General features: G+C 41.6%; 1 protein-coding gene across 1 annotated transcript in view; it reads right to left on the bottom strand.

Moving 5' to 3' along the window:
• Positions 1-26,071, bottom strand: part of arhgap10 (Rho GTPase activating protein 10) — a 240,081-nt gene that overhangs the window by 165,850 nt on the left and 48,160 nt on the right. Inside the window, exons 2-3 of the mRNA XM_078541232.1 lie at positions 4,860-4,955; positions 1,416-1,477 (exon numbers count right to left, since the gene is read on the bottom strand). Of these exons, the coding sequence (XP_078397358.1) occupies positions 1,416-1,477; positions 4,860-4,955 (158 nt within the window). The remainder of the gene's footprint in view (positions 1-1,415; positions 1,478-4,859; positions 4,956-26,071) is intronic.

Below are 26,071 nucleotides of genomic sequence, written 5' to 3'. Positions count from 1 at the left end.
CTCATTTTAACTGCACACACCCACATATGGATAAAGCGTTACAGGCACCATGTAGTTGTGCCCCAGCAAGAGTCAGCGCCTTCAGGAACAAGGGGGAAAAAAAGAGAGATGATGATGATGGCAAATTGCTAAAAGAAATGCTGATTTATGTAAATAAAATGCAAAAATAATTAAAATACAAATTTAAAAAGAAACACAAATTAACCAATTATGGGAACCATTGAGGAAACAGAGTTCTAGGTTTTTACCAGAACTACTGCTGAAATGCTTAAGATCAGTGAAAAAATTACAGAAATCCATTCAGTAAGATCGAGAATGAACAAGAAAGTTTTAGGCTGGAATTGTAGATTAGCCTGGGAACCTATCCAGCACAGCCTGCCCTAGAAAACTCTGTGCCAACAATACAGAGGCAGAGTATTTTCTCAGTGTGGAAGCAGTTCTGAGGCAGCTCCCAAACTGGCCCAAAATGCATGCCACAATTAAAATGAACATTGCCACATCATCCCATAAGATACATCACTTGAGTGGCTGAGGTGGGATAGGTATAAGATGGTAGATATGTGCGAAGTCAGGAAATATAGCAGTAAAATGTCAATGTATTTTGTTCCAAACACAACTGAACCCCTGACTTTCCTTTCCATATCAGACACGTGCAACAATACTACAGTATAAGCTGATCAAACTTGTTACTTAATTAACAGTTAAAAATCTGATCTTTTTTCCCCTTCTGCCGAGAAATAATATTTTTAAAAAATGCAAAGTCACAAACAATTTGGCACACATGGTAGCCAAAAACAATGATTAAAGCAAACAGGTAAAATAAAATTTGCAAAACAGCAGCTATCTTAATTTCAAAAGGAAGTCACAGGATACCAACATAAAAGCTAAACTGGAATCATTTAGCAGCAGGTCAAATCAGAATTACAACAACAGGGCAAATATATTTAGAAACTGCAAAGATAAATAGCAGTCCATGTTTTAAATCACCAAACTTAAACAGATCAGACAAGGAAAATAAATCAAATGGCAAAACAGGTCTCATATTTAGAATCAGCCTAAAACAAAATGAAGGCCATAATGCACCTGGAGAACAACAGCTGAGACAGAGTTAGGATGTGGGAACTCTACAAAGCAGACTGGAACAGATGCTAGCAACTTACAATGACCTTTGGCTCTTGGGAGATTTAGGAAGGAGAGAGGAAGAGTATACACATAAAGAACATACTGTACATGCTGTTGCGTAGTCCAATAAAATTCCTGTTAACATGAATTGTGTTTTTGACAAATTGATCTCATTAAGATCCTGTGTATATAAATTAAGCAAACAGGCATGATAGTTGCCAGACTGCATAGCTGAAGCATGCAAACACATATTTCCTTCTCCTCTCCCAAACACATAACACATTTCTACTTACCATCATTTTTCTTTGCTCCTCGAGGTTGTGTAAAAATGTTGCAAACTCTTGAAGTGACTCATCTGGAATGGAATTCCAAAACATGTTAAGAAATAATATTACTGTAATGATTTTACAGTGGTATAAGTGGTAGTGTTCCCATTACAAAGAACATTTAGATGAAACCACTTCAGTGTCCCAACGTGCTGGGGGAACTAAAGTACAAACAAACTAGCCTAGTATAAGCCACCTCTTATGGCATCCTTTATAGTCCAGCCACTTATAGTGATTGTATCATTTATAATCTTTTAGCATCCAAAATACAAAGAAGTCAATTTTAAAATCAAATCAAAACAGTGTGGGTATCAACATGCAAAAACAATCTCAATCATACCCGATCCTCATGGACGAGGAAGGACAAAATCCATCATCCTGCTGTTTCTGAAATGATTGCAGAACATTTGCTTTCATAACGCTCTCTGAAAATCCCTTCCAAGCACTGATCACTCTCCACATGAAAAGCTTCCTGATATCAATCTTAAAATTATCTTTTACTAGTTTAAATCTGTGCCCCTTTGCTCTCTTCCAACTTCTAACTAAAATAGTATTCCAGATTAAACTTTTTCCATAATTGCTGCCCAAGACAGAGCACAGAACTCAAGGTGTGGTCTGCCTAAGGGAACTGTACAATTTGATCATGACTTCCTCAGACTTGTACTCTAATGATTTGACTACATATTGTTGATTGCTGCTCTGCAATGGTTGACACATTGAACATGGAGTTCACTAAGTCTTCAAAGTGTTTTCTATACATAGTTATTTCAAAACTATCCGTAGAATGCGTGCCACCATTGTTCCTCCCTACGTGCAAAACTTTACACTTGCAGTTGTAGTTGTTTTATCACCCCTTTGCGAACACAAGCACCACATTAACCTGTTTCTAAATTATTGGCACCTCCCTAGTGCCCATTGACTTTCCTGTAATGATCATCAAAGCCTCACAAATTTCCATAAATATTATAACAGATTTTGTTAAGCGCAGGAAATTAAACTCAGCACTTTCACTTGTTAATCAGAACGCCAAGAAATTGTATCCTACTTCTTAATTAAGTGAAGTGACTAAACTCTTTATTAATGAGTTAACCCTGTGGGGAAAAATCTTTAGAAACTAAGCAGGTTTCAGCAGCTAATCTAAACTCAAGATTAACTACAGTAAAATTTTAGTTAAAAGATGCATTCTTAAATGTGTACAGTTACCTCAATTTATGCACTTTGTCTTGTAGTTACAACTACAAACTACAGCTATCTCAGGATATGGGGCAGGCCATTTAGGACTAAGATGAGGAAAAATCTCTTCACTTAGAGGGTGGTCAAGCTGTGGAATTCTCTACCACAGAAGGCTGTGGAGGCCGGGCCACTGAGTATATTCAAGAAAGAAATTGATAATTTTTTGGATATCAGGGACATCAAGGGGTATGGAGAGAAAGCGGGAATATGGCGTTGAGATAGAGGATCAGCCATGATCATGTTGAATGGCGGAGCAGGCTTGAAGGGCCGAATGGCCTACTCCTGCTCCTAGTTTCTATGCTTTTACGTTTCTATAACTTGAGTGGTCAGTTACATCAACTTGTAATGTAATTATTGGATCTGATTGGTTCAATAACCAAGTGACCAAAACTTATGGTTACAGCATGGTATTATTGTTCACATGGTTACAAGGCCAATAAGAAAGCAATTTAGAAAGCTAGATTCTTAACAGTCATCCTGGAGTTGCCAACCCTGCTGAATTATTTGTATATTTCCCAGAATTTGATGATGATCTCCTGAATGCTGCTTCTGGCAACCTGGGTGAAAATGTGCAAGTAGAGTTTACCATTTGCACAGAGCCCATCATGTGGCACCATAGAGTTCTGCCCCCAGGAGAACTCAGGAAATGCAGTAGCCAGTGGAATAGTCCACATTGAGGGCATCGGCATGGGCAACACAAGTGCGATTGTCTATTTCAAACTAAGTCCAAAATGGCACAAGAGTCAAGGTGGATTCACAAAGTATGATTAGCCACAAAGGACTGACTTAAACAAAGAATTAACTTCAAACTATATTTCTTAATAAGGTCATGTTGAGCAAGTAGAATACAAATCAGGCATAACCACAGGAGCACAGCTCTTTTATTGTAAAGCACTTAAAACTCGGAATCTTCAACCAATATCTGTTTAGCTTAAAGAAGTTTCATTTGAAATAAAATTCAATCAATATGCCACCTTTATGTCTCAATAACTACAAATACCAGTATACAAAAATGAAACAGAGAATAGGAGATAAAACTGGACAAACTACAATTTATTTTAGTAAATAAACTGCTGTAAAATCTAGTTATATTTTCTAAATTTAGGAAAATGATTTAGGCTGATCAAACTTCTAAGTTTCCAAAATAGCAAGCCTAAAAACATTGATATGCCTTAATTTTGCTTTTGCGATAGATAAGATAATCATTTATAAAAAAACGAGCAAAACACGTGGCATTTTATTTCTACACATGGGTATCCTTTAACTATTCTTGATTTAAATAATTTTCTGCTCAAGCAAAGGCATTCAACTACAAGGGATCCAAACAATTGTAAACTGCAGGTAAATGTCACATGGTTAAATGTCATGTGATCAAACTGCTAGGAATACATCCAGAGCCGGCAACCTTAATTCATACGGAGACAAGAAATACAACCAGCTCCATGCAAACAAAGCTTATCAACAACTTCCTGCAAAATGATACAATGGAACTTCATAAAATAGCTGTCAAAAATCACATCTTTAGATAAGATTATCTGGGAACTCAATTTTATCCCTGATATAATCACATCACTTGCTTCCAAATGCAACAATTCTATCTGACAATATCAAAGCTGATCTGCTAAGAGTTTGATCATTTTTAACCTTTTATAAGAGAGTGCATTAAGTTACTGTAACCACATCAAATGCATGAACATGAGTTACATGATGCATGTAATTCAGCATGCTCGGCCTATATAACTGATACATGCAAACTCTTCCTTGGTAAAAGATGTACATGTCTCAGTTACACAGAGAGGGTAAGCAGACTATAGTGTAAACAGTAGCTACAAAAGTAGTGAAAAAGTTGGTGTTCCAAGACAATTAAATTGTGACTTTGAGCTAAGGTGGAACAATCAAACTTTTTCTGAACTAACCTTCAAAGTCCACAGAAGTATTTAGCAAAATCTTTAACAAAGAGAGAGATCTACATGCTCTAAGAATATTATGTTCAGTAATTTTTAAAATCATAAATGCTTCTCCAATTGGGCTACATTAAATCTATCATTCACAATTTTTCAAAAATGCAGGTATCATAGGGTTATAACTAAGTATTCAGAGCTGTGCTGCAATTTCTGTGGTATGAAAAGCAAGAAAGTGAAGTGAAAAACACCATGAGAAATAATGAGACCCACTTACCAATGCATCGCTCATCGTCTGTCTCTGCATCGCCAATAAATTCAAACGAAAACTCCCCAAGTGACCGAGCAAATTTGTGTTGCGCTGCTGAAAGAGCTGCCAAGAATAACCAATTGAAAAAAATATAGATTTATTACTGCAAAATAAATTCTTCAGATTTGTGTTTTTGAAGATCTATAGAAAAAGAATCATAATTTCACCCAAAGTCCCTAAACATTCAGTTACATGAATATTATTTATAGTCTACAGTTTCCACCCACTAAATAATTCAGCTTTAGGAGAGTAAAAGAGAGCAATAATTTTGCACAAGATGAAACATTTATTAGAATTTTGCTTTTCTTACAGTACATGTATGTCTTCTTTGGGGAGATGCAAAACACAGGTTAGAAAGTGGAGGTGTGTTCAGATGAGTCTCGTTTAGTACACTAGTAATAAAAAGTACACTATGAGATACCTTACAAAATGAGATATTCTGATACCCACATTGATGCTCATCTGAACAAGACTATTTTGGTTAAAGATGTTAGAAATATTCCATACTGAATTAGTGAGCTTATCCAAAGAACACAAGAAGGATGAAGGCTCTTTGATCAAACTACAATTTGGTGACCGAGGTTCCTGTCACTTTCTACAAAAGGTCAGCATACAGTCAAAAGTTGATAAAAACTGAAATGTAAATGTTGTTTTAAAATAAAAAAAGTGAAAATAATCTAGAGTATCCAAAACTCAGTATACTGCATTGAGAGATTCGACATTATCAGCAACATTTTTCTTTGCACAGCTTATTTTAGTGGAGATTTAAAACCAACCTAACAGTTTGTCCACCCCCAGTCCTCATCAGTTAACCCATTGATAATTATTCCATTACCAGCAATGTTACTGTCAAATAAAGTCTTCTACAGCTTCAATCAGGTCACAATTAATCCAATCTACAGTCTTCGAAAAGTGAGCATGGCTTTGATTTTGCCATGGTTAATCTTGAGAAATATTAGTCCATTCAATTAAAAGGTACTCATGAGCTTGGTAACCAATTACACATCAAAAAGCACATTAGAAAAATAGAAAATTTCCTGTGGGGCACCACCATTTTGGTGAAGTGAATCCAAAAATAAATGAATCAAGAATTTTTTTTTCAACATTTAATGCACCGCACTTTAAAGAACCAAGACAACCTAAAATATTCACACCTGTCTGATCGTAGGATTCACATACAACTTTCAACTTTAGCATGACATTTGGATGGATTTACTTTCTATAATGGTGCCTATTTTCTGGGGTTCCCACAATCTTCTGCAAGCATGTGGATTGCACTCAGGCATTTTTCTAAACAACATGGAAAAATGAAATTGACTTTAGCAGACAGCTGAAACTATACATAGGAAGTTTCAACACAATGGAAGACATTTAATCTTGTTAATGCAGGATCAAAACATTGGAATCAAGCCCATTTTCTCTCTAAACATTGCACCGGTGAGAGACTATTCTCCTTTTGGACACGTATCTTTTCTTTGGGGAAAAAAAGACTTAAGAACCCATGAAATAACTTCCTAATTTGAAAGAAAACAATATTTCTGTAAAAAAAATGTTCTGGAAGAATTAATTATAAATTTTGCCAGGGCATTGGAGAGTAAAGACCAAAGGGTAGAGGTAGATAATTGAACCAAGGAGCTTGAAGGGAAATAGAAGAATGGAAGAATGCGAGGGGCAAAGTAAGGAGTATGGAGGCAGAGGATGGAAAAGTGTAGAAGGATTAGGGAAGGGACCAAGAGGAACAGAAGTTAAGTGAAGCATGAGGAGCAGGGGAGTGGGGGGCAAGAGGATCGGGGAGGAGACTATGAAATTTAATGCAGAAAAATTTGAAGTGATACATTTCGGTAGGAAAAGAAATGCAAAATACAGGGTACATTTCTAAAGGGGGTGCAGGAACAGAGAGATTTGGAGGAATATGTGCACAAATCATTGAAGATGGCATGGCAGGTTGAGAAAGCAGTTAATAAAACTTATGGATTCCTGGGCTTTATAAATAGGGAAATAGAGCGCCAAAGCAAGAAAAGTTACAATGAATCATAATAAAAGCCGTGAATTGGCCTTAACTCCAATTCTGGGCAGCAGACTTTCAGAAGAGTGTGAAAGCTTCAGAGAAGGGTGCAGAAAAGACTCATGTACCAGAGATGAGGAATTTCAATTAAGAGGATAGATCGGAGAAATTTTGGTTGCTCTCCTTAAAGGAGGTTTAGAGGAGATTTGATAGAGGTATTGAAATGGGGGAAAAAAGTGAAACTGTCCCCACTGATGGAATGATTGAGAAATAAAGGACACCAACTTAAGGTGATTGACAAAAGAACCAACAGGGAAATGAGCACTTTTTTTATGCAGCGTGGTTAGGATCTGGAATGCACTGCCTGAGGACTGTGATGGAGGGAGGTTCAATCGAGGCTTGCTAAAGGGAATTGGTTAAATACCTAAAAAAAGAGAGAAAGATTCACACAGCTACAGGAAAAGGGTAGGGGAGTCAGGCTAGCTGTGTTCCTCTTGAAGATAACTTTATTTTTATCCTGTTCCCATCCCTAGTTGCCCTTGAGAAGGTGATGGTGAGTCACCTTCTTGAACCGCTGCAGTCCATGTGTTGTAGGACCACCCACAGTGCTGTTAGGGAGGGAGTTCTAGGATTTTGACCCAGTGACAGTGAAGGAACGGTGATATATTTCCAAGGCAAGATGGTGTGCTTGTAGGGAAACTTGTAGGTGGTGGTGTTCCCATGCACCTGCTGCCCTTGTCCTTCTAAGTGGTAGAGGTTATGGGTTCAGAAGGTGCTAATGGAGGATCCTTTGAGAGTTCCTGCAGTGCATCTTGTGGGTGGTAAACACTGCTGCCACTGCACATCAGTGGTGGAGGGAATGAATGTTTAGGTTGGTGGATGGGGTCAATCAAGTGGGCTGCTTTGTTCTAGATGGTGTCAAGCCTCTTGAGTGTTGTTGGAGCTGCACTCATCAAGGCAAGTCACACTCCTGCCTTGATTTAATAGATGGTAGACAGGCTTTGATGAGGAGTGGTCAGGTTTTGGAGAGTCAGGCAAGTTATTCACTGCAGAATTCCCAGCCTCTGAGCTGCTCTTGTAGCCACAGTATTTAAATGGCTAGCCCAGTTCAGTTTCCAGTCAACACTTACCCCTAGGATGTTGATAGTGGAGGATTCAGCAATGTTAATGCCATTGAATGCCAAGGAGCGATGGTTAGATTTCTTTTGCCCGAGATGGTCATTGCCTGAAACTTAAGTGGCAAGTGACACTTGTGACACATATCAGCGAAAGCCTAAATGTTGCCCAGATCTTGCTGCTTATGGGCACAGGCTGCTTCAGCTTCTGAAGAATCACAAATGGTGCTGAACATTTTTTTTTAATCAGCGAACATCCCCACTTCTGACCTTATGATGGAAGGAAGGTCATTGATGAAGTAGCTGAAGGTGCTTGGGCCTAGGACACTATCCTGAGGAACTCCTGCAGTCCTGATGCTGAGATGACTGATCTTCAACAACCACAACCATCTTCCTTTGTGCGAGGTATGATTCCAACCAGCGCAGTTTTCCCCCTTATTCCCACTGACTCCAGTTTTGCTGGGCTCCTTGATGACACAATTGGTCAAATGCTGCCTTGTTGTCAAGGGCAGTCACTCTCACCTCACCTCTGGAATTCAGCTCTTTTGTCCATGTTTGGACTAAGGCTGTAATGAGGTCAGGAGCCACATGGCCCTGACAGAACCCAAACTGAGCATCAGTAAGTAGGTTATTGCTGTGTAAGTGCCACTTGATAGGACTGTCAATGACACCATCCATCGCTTTGCTGATGATCGAAAGGGGTTTGATGGAGTGGTAATTAGCCGCTTCTGGCTAAAGATGGTTGCAAAATGGCATGGGAACAACAGGTCAAATGGCCTCCTTCTGTGCTGTAACCATTCTATGATTCTAAATAAGTATAAACACTAACCAACTTTTGATAAAGAGGTGGGTTTGTTTACATTACCGAATCTTAAATTTTGATTGAACCCAGGCAATGCCTTATTTATCTCTTGTGAGCAAAGGATAAATGTGTGAACTCAGACAGAATTTAACCCATGCAACACACATGCACATTGTTGTTCGGCTCAGATATATGTGGATAAAAAGAAGAATGTAAACTGTATTCTGATTTGTACATATTCTAAGTTGAACAGTTTTAATTTCTCTTTGTTTCAGTCCTGAGCGGTATGAAAGCCAAATGGTGTCAGTGTTCATACATACTCTTTAAAGTTGGTAAAATCCCTCAGAAACCTTCAAAGGGGATTTCATGCACAGTAAGGAGCATAGGTAGTGATTGTCATGAAGATAGTTGATTGTGTGCGTGAATGTGAGTATTAGATACTATACGACACTCGGCTAAGATACTGCAAGGTACACTTTGTATTACATATGGAGTCACCTGCCTGAGGGTGGAAGGTCAGATAGCACATATTAGGGAGTTAGCCAGCATGGCAGATTAAATGGTGTTGTTCTTGCAGTTAAATCTGTGCCTTTGAGTGTTGTTCTTTTAGCCAGAGATGTGACATTGGCGATGAGGATAAATACAGTAATTTTTAGGATTGTGTCATGTAGTCCAGGGAATTGAGCTGTTGGATCCAATGGACGATACCTGCACCATCAGTTCAAAATGGAAAGCGTGGCTGGAGGAGTTTGAAATGTAGGCTGACAGTCGCAGTCTGCTTTTGGATGGGGTGATGGTGGCACAGAAAGCACAACGATAGGCCTTTTTGTTATTCAATGTGGCTGCTTCAGTGAAGGAGACTTTCAAGACGTTGCCTGACACAGCAGTAAAAGTAGATTATGAATGTGCAATGAAAGCTTTGAAGGACAATTATACGGAGGCACCAAATGCCACATTCCAAAGGTATGTTTTCCATCAGATGAGACAGAAAGAGGAAGAAACATTAGCCCAAGTTATGACCCGTTTGAGGCCAGCATCGTCGGGGGTTGCAATTAGGTTGTGACGGATCTGAATAACCAGGTAATGGATCAGATGGTTCAACATTACAAATCGGATAAGCTGAGGCATAAGCTGCTGGAAAGAGGAGGTGACTTAACATTGGCTGACACTTCAAAAATAGCAGTTGCATTGGAAGCAGTGGATGGACAATTTAATGGCATGAAATTTGGTCCCACTTCTGCCATTTGCATGACAAAAACTGTGGTTAACAGAGTGGCAAAACCTGGAATCCAGCTTTGTAGAAAAGTGAACAGCAAAAGTCAGAGAGATGTTTCAGATGTGGCAACTTGGGGCACTGTGGAAAAGATGCCTGCTGCCCTAACAAGGGAAAGGTACGCAGAAAACGTGGGGGCAAAGACCATTTTGCCAAGAAATGCAGAAGCAAAGCTGAACAGTGAGGAAAGCCTGGCAAACCATGTGAAGGAAAGAGAGATGAAAGTAATACAACTATGAGATGAGTTGAAGAAGATGCAGAGAGTGACGGCACAAATAACAATAAAGGATATATGTTTTCTGTCAACGGGAGAAACCACGAGAAAACTCTAGTGATTATTGGTGGTGTTGAAGTGAGCATTATGGTAGATTCAGACAGTGATAATAATGTCATCAAAGAAGCACTGTGGAAGGAACTTAAGACAAAGAGAATCAAGTGTACATCTTGAAAATGTGTCAAAAACTCTATCCTTACACATCTGAAATCTCACTTCAAAAAATTGGGTGCTTCATTGCAGATGTGAAAGCTGGGGATCGGAACGTAGAGGCAGAATTTGTAGTGATCGAGGAGGATGGTGAGCTTCTTTTGAGCAGAGAAACTGCTCATGCCTTGGGGGGGTGGTGCTACGCATCCGATTGAAAGTGAATTTGTGAAATCAAACGCAAGGCTTAGTGAGGAGTTTGGACCAGTGTTTCAAAGAATTGGGAAGTTACACAACAGCCAAGTGAAATTAACCACTGATGAGAACGTGAAGCCTACAGTTCAGTCTGTATGCAGAACACCTTTTGGTCTGAGAGGGAAAGTTGAGGCAAAGAGCAAGGAACTAAGCCAGTTGAAGGGCCACCACCATGGGTGAGCCCTGTTGTGGTCATGCCTAAAACAAATGGTGACATCAGACTCTGCATTCTCTTGATATGCGACAGCTGAGTAAAGCAGTAGTGAGAACACGTCACCTAATTCCCAGTGTGGATGAATTATTTCAAGAATTGTTAACAAGCAAACTATTTTCCAAATTAGATGTAAAGTGAGAATACCACCAGCTGGAGCTTCATCCAGATTCATGGAAGGTGACAACTTTCATCACTCATTGTGGATTTTACTGATACAAGAGGTTACTATTTGGCATCAATACAGCACCAGAGATTTATCAACACCAAATCCATAAATTATTTTTCATGGAGCCAATAAAGAGGAACATAATGAAGTTGAGATTAGTATTGGCTAGATTGCAGTCAACAGGACTTGTGGTAAACGCAGGCAAGTGCTTGCTAGGCATGACAGAGCTACTACTTACGAGCGGAACGAGTCAATCCAGTCAAAGACAAGATAGAATTAATAGCAGAGCCACATGAACCACAAAATGCCAGCAAAGTGAGAAGTTTTCCAGGACTTGTGAAGCATTGTGAACTATCCCAAACTTTTCTACCCCAGCTGATCCATTGAGGAAGTTGACCAGAAAGAATGAATGGTTCAGATTTGATGAAGAACAGAAAGCTGCCTTCACAGCTTTGAAGGACAATTTGACAGGTGCTTGAACCCTGGGATACTATGATCCAAATGCATCAATGAAAGTCACAGCAGATGCTAGTCCAGTAGCACTAGGAGTAGTGCTGCTGAAGGCCCGAGAATCACTGCCTATCAAGCAGATTTCTGACTTATGTGATGAAAAGATATTCTCAGGTAGCGAAAGCGGCTCCAGGATTGGCGTGGACATGTGAAGGATACATGCATACCTGTTTGGCATTGTGTTTGAATTAATGACAGATCACAAGCCATTAGAGATGATTTATTCTCCCAGATCTTTCCATTCCATGGGCCAGAATGGAAAGATGGGTTTGAGACTCCAACAAGTACAAGATGGTTCACAATGCTGGAGAGGTGGACATCACTGATATGCTATCACGGATACTGAGGGAGGATCAAACACACAGCTCCTCACCAGCAAAGGAAGCCAAATCATTCATGCAGTTTGTGGTAGTTCATGCTACACCCAGAGCAATGACACCTACAGAGACTGAAAGAGAGTCAGACAAAGATCTAGAATTTGATTACATCAGACAGAGAACCCACGCTGGAAATTGGGAGAATTGCCCATTCAAGGCATACATCACTATATGAGATGAATTATACACAATTGTGAAGTGTGTTCTCTGAGGCAGAATGGTACTGCCACAAATGTTTAGGCCTAGACTGGTGACACTAGCTTATGAGGGTTATTTGGATGTGGCTGATACTACGCAAAACTTACAAACCAAAGTATAATGGCCAGGGACGGAGAAAGATGTGGAGCAGTTAGTCAAAACATGTCATGGATGTCATCTTGTCAGCACAACCAATCCACCAGAACCAGTACACAGCACATTGTTACTGGCTGGACCATGGGAGGATGTAGCAGTTGACTTCTTAAGCCCCCTTCCACCAAGAGAATCCATGCTTGTGGTGAGTGACTACTACAAGTATGTTGCGCTGAAGCCCACAACAGCAGAGAAAACAATATCTGCAGTGGCTGAAGTATGTGTAAGGCATGGTCTGCCAGTCACTCTATATTCAGATAATGGGTCACAATTCATTTCACAGACCTTTACAGATTACAAGTCACAGGCATTCACCATCACAGAGTAATCCCTAAATGGTCAAAGGCAAATGGGGAAGTGGAATGACAACCAATCCTTAGAAAAACAGATGAGGATTGCTCAGGCTGAAGGCACAGATTGGAAGGAGGCTTTGCTATCATATGTGACCATGCATAGAGCAACTCCACACACTACGATGGGCAAGAGCCCAGTTGAGTTGCCATTTGGATGCAAAATATGTAACAAGATGGCAGAGCTGAGGGACATCAGTGTTGATCACCAGGTTTGAGATCATGATGCAGAGAAGAGGGATGCTGCAGCGTTTTATATAGACCAAAGGAAGGGAGCTAAACAGCCTGATGTGATAAACAAAAGGTCAAAGGGGTGTTAATGGTGGTGGTACTGGTTAAAGGAGGTGCTGATGGTGACATTAAAGATAGAAAGCAGAATCTGACAATAGCTGGACAAGGGCAAGCTCTCTGGAAAGAACAACATGAACGAGTTATAGATGGCCCTAGTGGGGGCAGGGTAGGAGGAGGGGACGGTGGTGGGATAAAAGATCAAAAATTACCATTAACACCCCTCTGACCTTTTGTTTATGACATCTTTGGCAATCTCTCCTTTGCCTCCACTATCAATGGCCTTCTATCCAGCTTCACCTGCTCCACCCTCCCTTAAACAATGTAAATTTCACCACATTTTTACTTCTGTATAGCTCTGAAGAGTCATAAGGACTTGAAACATTAACTCTGTCTTTCTCTCCACAGATGCTGTTAGACCTGCTGAGTTTTCCCAGCATTTTTTGTTTTTGTTTCAGATTTCCAGCATCCGCAGTATTTTGCATTAATGAAGTACTGCTGAGAGGGGAGAGTCCGAGGAAGATGGATACACCATTTTACCCAAGCTGTACACTGTCATTGCCAAGAAGAGAAACAGCGTGACCGTGCAGTCACCAAGAGTGCTTTATGACAGAAATTCTTCATGTGTCAAAAGGTATCATGGTGACAAAGACACAGTAGCAGATGGATCAGATGTTGGGGCTGATGCGAAGTTGACATCCAGCAATCCAGATGTCCAAGCTAACAATGCTGATGACAGACAGACAGCTTGCTATCCACAGGGAAAAGCATCAGTTCCAGAGGGAACAAAGACACTTCCTACTCCTGGCGTGATGGCCAGAGTTCCTGAGCCAGTAAGCAGATCATGGCATGAGAGGAGACCACCAAAGTGATATGAAGATTTGTGTGATTTAGCGACGTGAAATTGGAACTCAGTTTGGAGCAACAATTTCTGATTTAAAACAATGTGATTTAAAGTTGAAAAAAAACAGCAAATCTTGACACAGAGCATGTGCTGAGATGTGAAGTTTTATGTGTCATCATTATGTTCAAAGCAAAAAGGATGTACACCAAATGCTGCTCTTATAATTTTGAGGTTCTTGTTTGCGATGTTTTCAAGTACACGAGAAAGCAATTAGATTGAATTACTGAGGAGCATCGGGTACATACTGATGAATATCACAAGAATTAAACAGTGAAGGAGAAATAATAAGCCTAGAAAGTGAAATAATGAGCAAAAGACTGAAACCAGTATTGAACTGTGATGCCCTGAACTTACCTGACATTTGTAATTGAAGAAATTCATTTACTCAGCGAGTTAGGAAAATAATGATTTGTTAAGTTTGCTTGCAAAATTTACTGGTGTATATTTAGTAAGGGAAGGAATCTAAGCTATATACACTAAGCCAAAAATCATGGCCATGATTTTGGCCTAATAAGGGATGAATGTTACGATGATAGCTGGTAGTGTGTGTGGGCTAGAGTATTAAATACAATATTGTACTTGGATAAGGTACTCTAAGATACACTATGTACTACATATAGGGTCACCTTACTTTTTTTGGGGGGGGGGGGGGGGGGGGGGGGGGGGGGGGGGGGGCGGTGTAAGGTCATTTAGCACATGTTAGGGAGCTGACCAGCATGGCATTTTAAATAATGTTGTTCTTGCAGTTAAATCTGTGATCTTGAGTGTTGTTATGTCAGCCTGAGATGTGACAGTCATCTGCTTCACTAACCTAAAGAAGGAGACAATGGCATGGTGGCAATGTCACTAGGTAAGAAATCCAGGGCAAAAACAGAATTACCTGGAAAAACTCAGCAGGTCTGGCAGCATCGGCGGAGAAGAATAAAGTTGACGTTTCGAGTCCTCATGACCCTTCAACAGAACTGAGTAAAATTAGGAGAGGGGTGAAATATAAGCTGGTTTAAGGTGGGGGGTGGGGGTGGGTGGGGGAGAGAAGTGGGAGGGGCGGGGGGGGTGTTGTAGGGACAAGCAAGCAGTGATAGGAGCAAATAATCAAAAGATGTCACAGACAAAAGGACAAAGAGGTGTTGAAGGTGGTGATATTATCTAAGAGAATGTGCTAATTAAGAATGGATGGCAGGACACTCAAGGTACAGCTCTAGTGGGGGTGGGGTGAAATAAGACTAACAGGGCATAAAAGGTATAGATTTAAAAATAATGGAAATAGGTGGGAAAAGAAAAATCTATATAAATTATTGGAAAAAACAAAAGGAAAGGGGGTGGGGATGGAGGAGGGAGTTCAAGATCTAAAGTTGTTGAACTCAATATTCAGTTCGGAAGGCTGTAAAGTGCCTAGTCGGAAGATGAGGTGCTGTTCCTCCAGTTTGCGTTGGGCTTCACTGGAACAATGCAGCAAGCCAAGGACAGACATGTGGGCAAGAGAGCAGGGCGGAGTGTTAAAATGGCAAGCGACAGGGAGGTTTGGGTCATTCTTGTGGACAGACTGCAAGTGTTCTGCAAAGCGGTCTCACAGTTTGCGTTTGGTCTCTCCAATGTAGAGGAGACCGCATTGGGAGCAACAAATGCAGTAGACTAAGTTGGGGGAAATGCAAGTGAAATGCTGCTTCACTTGAAAGGAGTGTTTGGGCCCTTGGACGGTGAGGAGAGAGGAAGTGAAGGGGCAGGTGTTGCATCTTCTGCATATGCATGGGGACGTGCCGCAGGTGGGGGTTGAGGAGTAGGGGGTGATGGAGGAGTGGACCAGAGTGTCCCGGAGGGAACGATCCCTATGGAATGCCACCGGGAGGGTGAAGGGAAGATGTGTTTGGTGGTGTCATCATGCTGGAGTTGGCGGAAATGGTAGGAAATCCAGGGGCCCAGGCTAATGCTCTGGGAACAGGGATTCAAATCCCACCATGGTAGCTATGGAATTTAAATTCAATTAATAAATCTGGAATATAAAGCTGCTCTCAGTAATGGTGACCATGAAATTATCATTGATCGTCATAAAGACCTATCTGGCTCACTAATGCCCTTCAGGGGAGGAAATCTATCATCCTTCCTGGTCTGGCCTACATGTGACTCCAGACCCACAGCAATGTGGGTGACTCTGAAATAGCCTAGCAAGCCACTCAGTTCAAGAGCAATTAGGGATGGGCAACAAATGCTGGCCTAGCCAGCAAGGCCCGCATCCTATGAAAGACTGAAAAAAATTCAGTTCTTTTCTGACTTAAGTTTTTGGAGTCAACATTCATCCTTCCTCTGTAATGTACAGGTAATCCATAATTAAATGGTTAATCTTCACAACTCATCTTAAAGACTTGCACACATTGCTGTTGATGTTTAAAAAGGTTGAATTCAACTCCAAAAGGCCAAAGTAACCTTAGATGCCTAGTAACTAGTGCAAAAAAGAATAGTTCCTCCATTTATATTTAATGACAATTTAAATATCTTGCATTCTATCAGAAAGAATCAAATATTTACCACAAGACGCTGCATTTACCTATAAAATAATATTCTGCAAAATTATAAAAGTGAAGAACTAGGGCTGGATTTTACAAGGAGGTGGTAACCACATCCATTTGCTGAAAAGTCAGGTGGGCAACACCACCCCCACCTGGTCAGGAAGCCATGACCAGTTTTACGGTCATCAGGCAGTCAATTGCCTGAAGTCGTGGCTTCCACCCCCGAGGAGGGAAAATGTGCCACCCCTCAGAGCTGCCAGCCAATCAGAGGGCCAGCTGCTCTCTGGTCCCAACTGGTGACCACTGCTTGGACTGCAATCAGTCCCTGATGAGGCCTGACGAGAAGATAAGTGGGGATGGGGGTTGCAGTGATCGGGTGGCCAGGGAAGGGGGAGGAGCAGGGCAACCCTTTTCAATGGTTTGGGGGTCGGTGGGGGGGGGGGTTCCCTGCTGAATACAGGGCACCTCAATGGAAGGTCCCTCTCCCCCCGCCGCCCCCCTCCTCCTCCCCCTCCCCCTCCCCCTCAAAACCTGCAGCCAGGCTGCCATGATATATCTGGCAGCCTCACCATGTGGCATGGGCATCCTCCATCACTGGCAAATGACAGCACCTCCCAGAGTGCAGCACTGTCTTAGTACTGCACTGGAGTGCCAGCGTAGATTTTTGTACTGGAGTGGGACTTGAATCCAGAAGCTTGTGACTTAGAGACAAGAGTGTTACCACCTGAAGCATCCCTGACACTTGTACTAGTCTAGAAGGAACAATAATCGATGATAACATCTTAAATACACTATGGGCTGAGTTTTTGACTACTGGTCGCCTGTTGTTTCAGCCTAAGTCAGGAAGTAGGTAGAGAAAAATGGTCAGGATTCCATGCAGCCACTTGCCCACCTTGAGCCCTGATACAGTACCAATGGACTGCATCAAAGAAGCACATGCATCAGAGAGGTGGCACTTCATTTAAATGTGAATGTCCTCCAAGTCCTAACATGCAAGACGATGGGCGTAAATCACAACCACTTGAAATCGGAGTCTGGGGTTGCTAGGCAACAGTTGAGTATATGGCAGGGAAGCGATAGAGTAATAAAAAGTTTATTTCACTAATTTTAAGAACTGTTTTTCTGTTTTTCCTGATGGCGCTTTGGGTGTTGTACTTTTGTGCTAATTGTTGCCTATTTCTTCTCACCCTCCTCTCCACAGCCCTCCAACACCGTTACTGACACCACAGTTTTCCCAATTAAAAAAAAACACACTTGAGGTGTTGTGAAGAGGAGACACAAAGAAATGTTAGCAGGTCAAGCTGCATGAGAGATGCCTCGTCAGCCAGTAACTCATACTTGCACCTGCAGAGATGCACTTAATTTACTTTAGCAGACGGTTGGTGTATGTGGAGGTTCCTCTTTCCAAAAGGGGCTGGGACAGCAGATCAGATAGCACCTCCAAGCTACTGTAATAATTCTTCAGTACTCCAATTACAGTATTATCCTGCTTAACTGGCATGGCATGAAAGAAGAGCTTACTTGTGAAACAGCAGGAAGTGAGGTCGTGCAGTCTCATTGGCAGCAGCTGCTAAGGTAACACCAATCGGTTCTGATGACATTGGCACATCCACTGGTTAGTGGCCACTGAAAAATGGCAGACCAGATCTAGGACAGCTGATGGTGAAGAGCTGTGCGATCTGCTGCAAGGATACGAGGAGAGTAGGGCTGGTATAATGACGCCAACGAGGTGTGACCTGAAAAGTGGTTCCATTACCTTTAAGATAAGTAGTGTTCACCAAGGGGATGGTGCCAGAGTGGCAGAGCACCACTGTCCTTGTAAACACCTCACTCAGCACCACCTTCAATTTCAGCAGTCTTCAGGCAGTGGTTTGGGTGCCTGGCTGCTCAGTCTTGTCTACACACGTCTGCACCTTGTGTTTTCATTCCATTCATTTTTAGCCCTTCAGTCTTGGCAATAGCTGATAATAGAGAATCTCAAAAGTTATCCCAATCTAACAGCTTTCAAAATCTCTGCCACACTATTGTGAAACTGCCCTTCAATTGTCCCCATTCTTTGAATCTCATCTGCACCTCCCCTTCCCTGCACCTACTCGTGAACTCCATACACCCACCCACATCTACAACTGAAGCTTTTGTAATAAATAATAATGGAGAATTGGTGCAAATGGCAGACTTCCATCTGTGCCCATCTACAATCCATCAGTACTCATTTAAATATCAAATGTAGCAATATCAGAATGTCCAGGTTTATCACTCAACATATCCTGTTTTTGTAAATACAGTAAGTCCTTGTTTTAGACTGCCCTGTTTCCAGTCATTCTACTTTAACGTTAGTTAGTTAATGGGGCCTGTGTCACCATTTAGTTTTGGGAATTTGGTTTTAAAGCTGTTACACGCTGCACCTGATGTAGGGATGCATGATCCCATTGGCGCCATTCTGGAGTGGCCTCTGCCAGTGAGAGGAAGGGTCCACCGTGACCGGAAGGGTCAGGGAGTGGGATGTGCAGCAAGCAGAATCAGCGCCGACCAGAAGAGGCAGCGAGTGGGAGAAAGGAAGGCGGCTAGCATGTTTCTGTTATATTATTTAATTTATTTTATTTTAAAAGTTATTTCAAAGAACAAAGAACAAAGAAAAGTACAGCACAGGAACAAGCCCTTCGGCCCTCCAAGCCTGCGCCGATCATATTGCCTGTCAAACTAAAACATTTTGCACTTCCGAGGTCCGTATCCCTCTATTCCCATCCTATTCATGTATTTGTCAAGCTGCCTCTTAAATACCACTATCGTACCTGCTTCCACCACCTCCTCTGGCAGCGAATTCCAGACACTCACTACCCTCTGCGTAAAAAAACTTGCCCCTCACATCTCCTCTATAGTTTTCTCCTCTCACCTTAAATCTATGTCCCCTAGTAATTGACTCTTCCACCCTGGGAAAAAGCTTCTGACTATCTACTCTGTCCATGCCACTCAAAACTTGCCCCTCACATCTCCTCTATAGTTTTCTCCTCTCACCTTAAATCTATGTCCCCTAGTAATTGACTCTTCCACCCTGGGAAAAAGCTTCTGACTATCTACTCTGTCCATGCCACTCATAATTTTGTAAACTTCTATCAAGTCGCCCTTCAATCTCCGTCGCTCTAGTGAGAACAATCCAAGTTTCTCCAACTCTCCTCATAGCTAATAACCTCCAGACCAGTAAGCATCCTGGTAAACCTCCTCTGCACCCTCTCCAACGCCTCCATATCTTTCTGGTAATGTGGCGACCAGAATTGCACGCAATATTCCAAGTGTGGCCTAACCAAGGTTCTATACAGCTGCAGCATGACTTCCCAGCTTTTATACTCAATGCCCCTGCCAATGAAGGCAAGCATGCCATATGCCTTCCTGACTACCTTAGCCACCTGCGTTGCCACTTTCAGTGACCTGTGGACCTGTACACCCAGATCCCTCTGCCCGTCAATGCACTTAAGGGTTCTGCCATTTACTGTATAATTCCTGCCTGTATTAGACCTTCCAAAATGCATTACCTCGCATTTGTCCGGATTAAACTCCATCTGCCACGTCTCCGCCCAAGTCTCCAACCGATCTATATCCCGTTGTATCCTTTGACAATCCTCTTCACTATCTGCAACTCCTCCAACCTTAGTGTCATCTGCAAACTTACTAATTAGCCCAGTTACATTTTCCTCCAAATCATTTATGTATACTACAAACAGCAAAGGTCCCAGCACTGATCCCTGCGGAACTCCACTAGTCACAGCTCTCCATTCAGAAAAGCACCCTTCCACTGCTACCTTTTGTCTTCTATGACCAAGCCAATTCTGTATCCATCTTGCCAGCTCACCTCTGATCCCGTGCGACTTTACCTCTGTACCAGTCTGCCATGAGGGACCTTGTCAAAGGCCTTACTGAAATCCATGTATATAACATCCACTGCCCTTCCATCGTCGATCATCTTTGTCACTTCCTCGAAAAACTCGATCAAGTTAGTGAGACACGACCTCCCCTTCACAAAACCATGCTGCCTCTCACTAATGCGCCCTAATTAATAATTAATTAATAGTAAATTTCATTTACTAATATAGGAATTTAGCAGTGTAAAATATTTCAAATTACAAGGTATAATGTTTTATCTTATTTTTTCTGATGGGAAAGGTCCTACAGTGCGCAATACAGCTGTTACATTAGTTTTAATGTGAAAATTTGATTCACAAAGTTGTTTTACTTAAAGTTGCAACAAAGTTTCAGGAACACAACTACAACTTTAAGGGAGCACTTACCATACCATGTTGGCTTTGGCAAACTAAAAATTTTAAACATGAATTAATTAATCTGACTTTAGGATTTGCCTTTTATCTATACCATAACATGAATGAACGAACATAGTTTTTAACTATCCACGTGGCTCAACAGGTTCCAGCAGTGATTAGCTGAACCAGATAGGAAATATGATTCTGGGGACCCAGGTTCAATTCCCACCACAGCAGACTGAATTCAATAAAATATCCAGAATTAAGAAACCATGTCGATTGTTGTAAAAACCCATCTGGTTCACTAATGCCTCTTTAGGGAATGAAATCTGCCATGACTCCAGATGATTGATTCTTAAATGCCTAGCAAGGAACTCAGTTCTATTAAGCCGCTAAAAACAAGTCAAAAAGGAATGAAACCTGGCGACCTGGCATGGACCTAGGCACCGGAAACGGCAACAGCAAACTCAGCCCTGTTGACCCTGCAAAGTCCTCCTTACTAACATGTGGGATGTGGGGGCTAGTGCCAAAATTGGGAGACTGTCTCACAGACTAGTCAAGCAACAGCCTGACATAGTCATACTCACACAATCATACCCTACAGGCAGTGTCCTGGACACCACTATCACCGGATATGTTTCATCCCACTGGCAGGACAGACCCAGCAGATGTGGCGGCACAGTGGTATACAGTCAGGAGGGAGTTGCCCTGGGAAACCTCTACAGCGGCTCAGGACCCCAGAAAGTCTCATGGTATCAAGTCAAACATGGGTAAGGAAACCTGCTGCTGATTATCACGTACCGTCCCCCTCAACTAATGAATCAGCACTCCTCTATGTTGAACACCACTTGGAGGAAGTAAAGGGTGGCAAGAGCGCAGAACGTACTCTGGGTGGGGGACATCGATGTCCATCGAGAGTGCTCAGTAGCACCACTACAGACCAAGCTGGCCAATCCCTAAAGGACATAGCTGCTAGACTGGGTCGGTGGCAGGTGGAAAGGGAACCGAGAGGGAAAAACATACCTGACCTCATCCTCACCAATCTACCTGCCGCAGATACATCTGTCCATGACAGTATTGGTACCCCATCCACAAACATTTGCTCCCTCCAACACAGTAGCAGCAGTGTGTACCATCTACAAGATGCACTGCAGGAACTCACCAAGGCTCTTTAGACAGCACCTTCCAAACCTACGACCACTACCATCCAGAAGGACAAGGGCAGCAGACACATGGGAACACCACCACCTGGAAGTTCCCTTCCAAGCCACTCACCATCCTGACTTGGAAATATATTGCCATTCCTTCACTGTCGTTGGGTCAAAATCCTGGGACTCCCTCCCTGAAGGCTCCGTGGGTGTACCTACACTATATGAATCACAGCGGTTCAAGGGAGCAGCTCACCACCAACATTTCAAGCACAATAAATGCTGGCCTAGCCAGTGATGCCCGCATCCCATGAACGAATAAAAAAAAGGAAAGATAGGAAAGGAAAGAAAGGACGAAGGGTAGCAGTGTTGACTAAGGAGAACATTACAGTGCTGGAGAACGAGGGTGTCCACAAAGGGTCAAAGACAGAATCTATTTGGTTGGAGCTAAGAAACAACTGAGGCATTACATTGCTGGGTGCATCCTGTAGGCCACCAACTAGAGGGAAAGTTATAGAGGAACAAATCTGAAAGGAAATTACAGAGTTGCAAGAATCATATAGTAGTTATAAAGGGGAACTTTAATTATCCTAGCAAAGATTGGGATATTAGTAGTATAAAGGACAGAGAGGGGGAAGAGTTTCTGAAGGGTGTTTAACAGAGGTTTCTTGATCAATATGTTTCCAGTCCAATGAGCAAGGAGGCATTGCTGAATCTGGTTCTGGGGAATGGCATGGGACATGTGGATCAAGTGTCAATCGGGGAACATTTACGGAACAGTGATCATGGTGTCATAAGGTTTAGGTTGTCTATGGAAAATGAAAAGGAGCAATCCAGGGTAAGAATACTTAATCGGGGAAGGGCCAACTTCAACAGGGTAAGAACAGATCTGGCCAGATAAAATGGAGTCAAAGACTGGCAAGGGAAAATGCAAACGAACATTGACTAAAATGAAAGCTGCAGGCTTTCACAATTGGGAAGGACAATTGTTAAAAACATGATGATTGAGTCTTAACGTTTATGAATGTCATCAACCTATACTGCTGAAAGCAATGCTGTCTTCCAAGCAGAAATTTATCATGTCACTACAGGTTAAAACAGACCTGCACACACCACAATCATACGTAACTATAAAATAAATGGGCAACGTGCTCCTCCTAAGGTGGGTGAAAGCTAAAAATTGTAGACATGTAGACTGGTTTTCATTAAGACTCAAGATCATGATGAGACGCAATCAGATTACTGAGCAAACGGAGCACTCAGACCAAATTGGAACCTCTTCCATTTTGCATCAGGAAGATCTTCAAATCAGGAATATCCTGAATAAGAAAGATTAAATAAAGAACCAAGTGGAATGCTCTCTGATGACTCATATCCTTGCTCAATTGGCTACTTCAGTAAAGTTCCTTATGGGATGTTGTGTTTTTGGAATTGCACCCCAGCATGACCATTTAAAGGATGGATATACATGGCTGCTTTAAAAATGACCACAATCTTTTGACTAAGTATTATACCAGAAAGTAGTAACAGAAATCAGTTTCCTTCGATATTTTACAGTATTATTCAAAAGCTTTTCATAATAAAAAGGCATTGAAATGTTTTTTATTACGCTACATTGAACTGGCCATTTGAATAAAAATGTCAACAAGGATATTAGTCACAAGCAGGCAATCAACTTTGTACTTAGAAGGTTGGCAGTCCTTCGTCAAAGTCACTCAGTCAGGATGTGCTGCATCACAGGTACTGAGCAAAGCAAGTAATAAGTAAACTTAAGAGGCTCCATCTACAATCTTCCAAAGCTTCTCGAAGATGGGAACGATGCCAAAGAATTACGAATATTTCTTTTTTTTTGAACAAAAGTGTGAGAGGCTCCCAATGAATGGAACAACAACTAGCAAAACGCTAGATATTTTGCATAGTTTGTTTGCTGGGTTCCTAGAGGAAATTGTGTCCGACAATGGACCTCAGTTATGTTTAGAAGCATTTGTAAAGTTCATGAGAACGAACGGGCTAAAACACACCAGAGTTCCACTGTATCATCCTGATTCAAATGGAGCAGCAGAGTGCACAGTGCAGATTGTTATGCATGCTCTTGTTAAGAAAATGCTTGATTCAAATTGGAAGAAATGTCAGTTGTCAGTGAATCACAAACTGGGGATTTTTTTTTTGTTTATTGTAACACATCTCACACTACTAGCAGCAGGATGCCAGATAATTGCTTCTTAGGAGACAGCCTAGAATGGGGTTTTCATTGATGAAGCCACATTTAGCACAGTCAGTGGAAGAAAAACAATCCAAGCAGAAAGAGTCTTGAAAGGTGTAGAGTGGGAGAAAGGAGTCTGAAGTTGAACCAGAAGGTTAAGGTGAAAGAACATCATCATAAGTGGTTGAACAGGAAGACCCATGAAAATATGTGGTCCTCACACTTATTTGGTCAAGGTAGTAGTTAGGTTAGGTTTTTACAAATAGATCATGTTTTACATTCAGAGGTTCCTGAAGAGGAAGGAATTGGGAAGAATCAAATGTACCTGATGAATTGTATAGTTGGGATACAAGTAGAGTACCAATAGAGTACCAACTCCAACACAACTTGTGACTGAAATCAGTTCAGGATTAAGTCAAACAGACATATCTGATGAAGTGGAAAATTTAACTGAAGCTCATAGTCAAGATCAGTCTTTGTTGGAAAAAACCTCTCCTCAGACTCAGGCCAAACTGGGTTAAGGTCCTTCCCCAAGTTCAGAAAGTTTGAGTCAAGAAAAGAGGCATCCTCTTAGGAATAGGAAATCAGCAGTAAAAATAGACTTGTAACCAAATTAAAAACAAGAAGTGTATATAAGTATGACATTTTAACACTGTGTAATATTTTCATTAAGGAGGGAGGAGTGTAATATCACCCTCTTCTGGCCCTTTGTGTATGTATGTATATATGCGACCCAAAGTAAACTAGTTTAGTTGGGTACTTGAACTCCATGTGGATGCAGTAGTCTTTTTTGGTCCTGCAAAGGTATCTCAGTACTAGAGTTGAGGGACTTCAATGGGGAGACTGAAGAAGCTGGAGTTGTTTTCTTAGAAGAGAGAAGGTTAAGAGGGATTTGATACAGATGTTCAAAAGTAATTGATGCCTTTAAAGGTGTAAATAAGGAGTAACTGTTTCCAGAGACAGAAAGGTAGCCAACCAGAAGTGACATGAGGAAACGTTTATTTTTGCACAGTGAGTTGTCATCTGGAATACACTACCTGAAATGGTGTAGTAGCAGATGTAATAGTTACATTCAACAGAGAAAAAAATTACAGAGCTATGGGGAAAGAGTAGGGAATGGGATCACAAACAGCTCTGCCAAAGAGCCAGCACAGGCACAACGGACTGAATGGCCTTTCTGTGCTGTACCATTTTATGCTCACTTGAAGATGTTTGCAAACAAATTCATGGTTTTATTACTCTAGAATACAAATAAACTTTCTGAAGTGGATGATGTAACCCAGGTAGAGAATTTTCAATATTCAGGAGTTTGCCAAAATTATGACTGCTATTTTGAGAATGACAAGTATTGTGTATTCACAACTTAAATGAGGCCCAAGTCCCTGAATTTGATATAGGCCTCATGAAACCAAATATAGCCACCATTTTTTTTTCTCCACCATCAATCATATGCTTTAACCCTTTTCCTCCTATCCCTCCACCCTCACCTCAAACAAGTACAAGGAGTTCATGGACTTCTTGATCACCAAAGGTGAGACCATCTGTGTAGATCCCTTTGACACATTGCCCACTTTCCTTTGCCCAACAAGCCAACCTTCATCCATGGTTGTGCCTGTCCTAACCCTCTAACCAGCTCTTTCTCTGGTTTCTCTTCCATTTGTCCTCTCTGAGCTCATCCTGTCCATGAGACCCTCTCCGGACCACATTCCAACTGAACTGCTGACCACCAAACTTCCATGAGGTATAGAATGATAGCACAAAAAAGGTTATTCAGTCCACCGAGACCGCAACATATCTTTCAAAGAGCAATCCAGTTTGACCCACTTCTCAGCTCTTTCCCCAAATCCCTGCATTTTCTTCTCATATAAGTAGTTCTGTAACTCCATTATGAAGGCTACAATCTGTTACTACCACCCTATAAGGCAGTCTATTTTAAGTCATAACCACTTGTTGCATAAACAGTTTCTTCTTGTATCATCTCCCTGTGCCCTCTGGTTATTGACCCTTCAGTAATTGGGAACAGTTTTTCTTAAATTCCTT

Source organism: Cetorhinus maximus, chromosome 1 (assembly GCF_964194155.1).
Source record: "Cetorhinus maximus chromosome 1, sCetMax3.hap1.1, whole genome shotgun sequence".
Lineage (NCBI taxonomy): Eukaryota > Metazoa > Chordata > Chondrichthyes > Lamniformes > Cetorhinidae > Cetorhinus > Cetorhinus maximus.
This window is presented reverse-complemented; position numbering and strand designations above follow the sequence as displayed.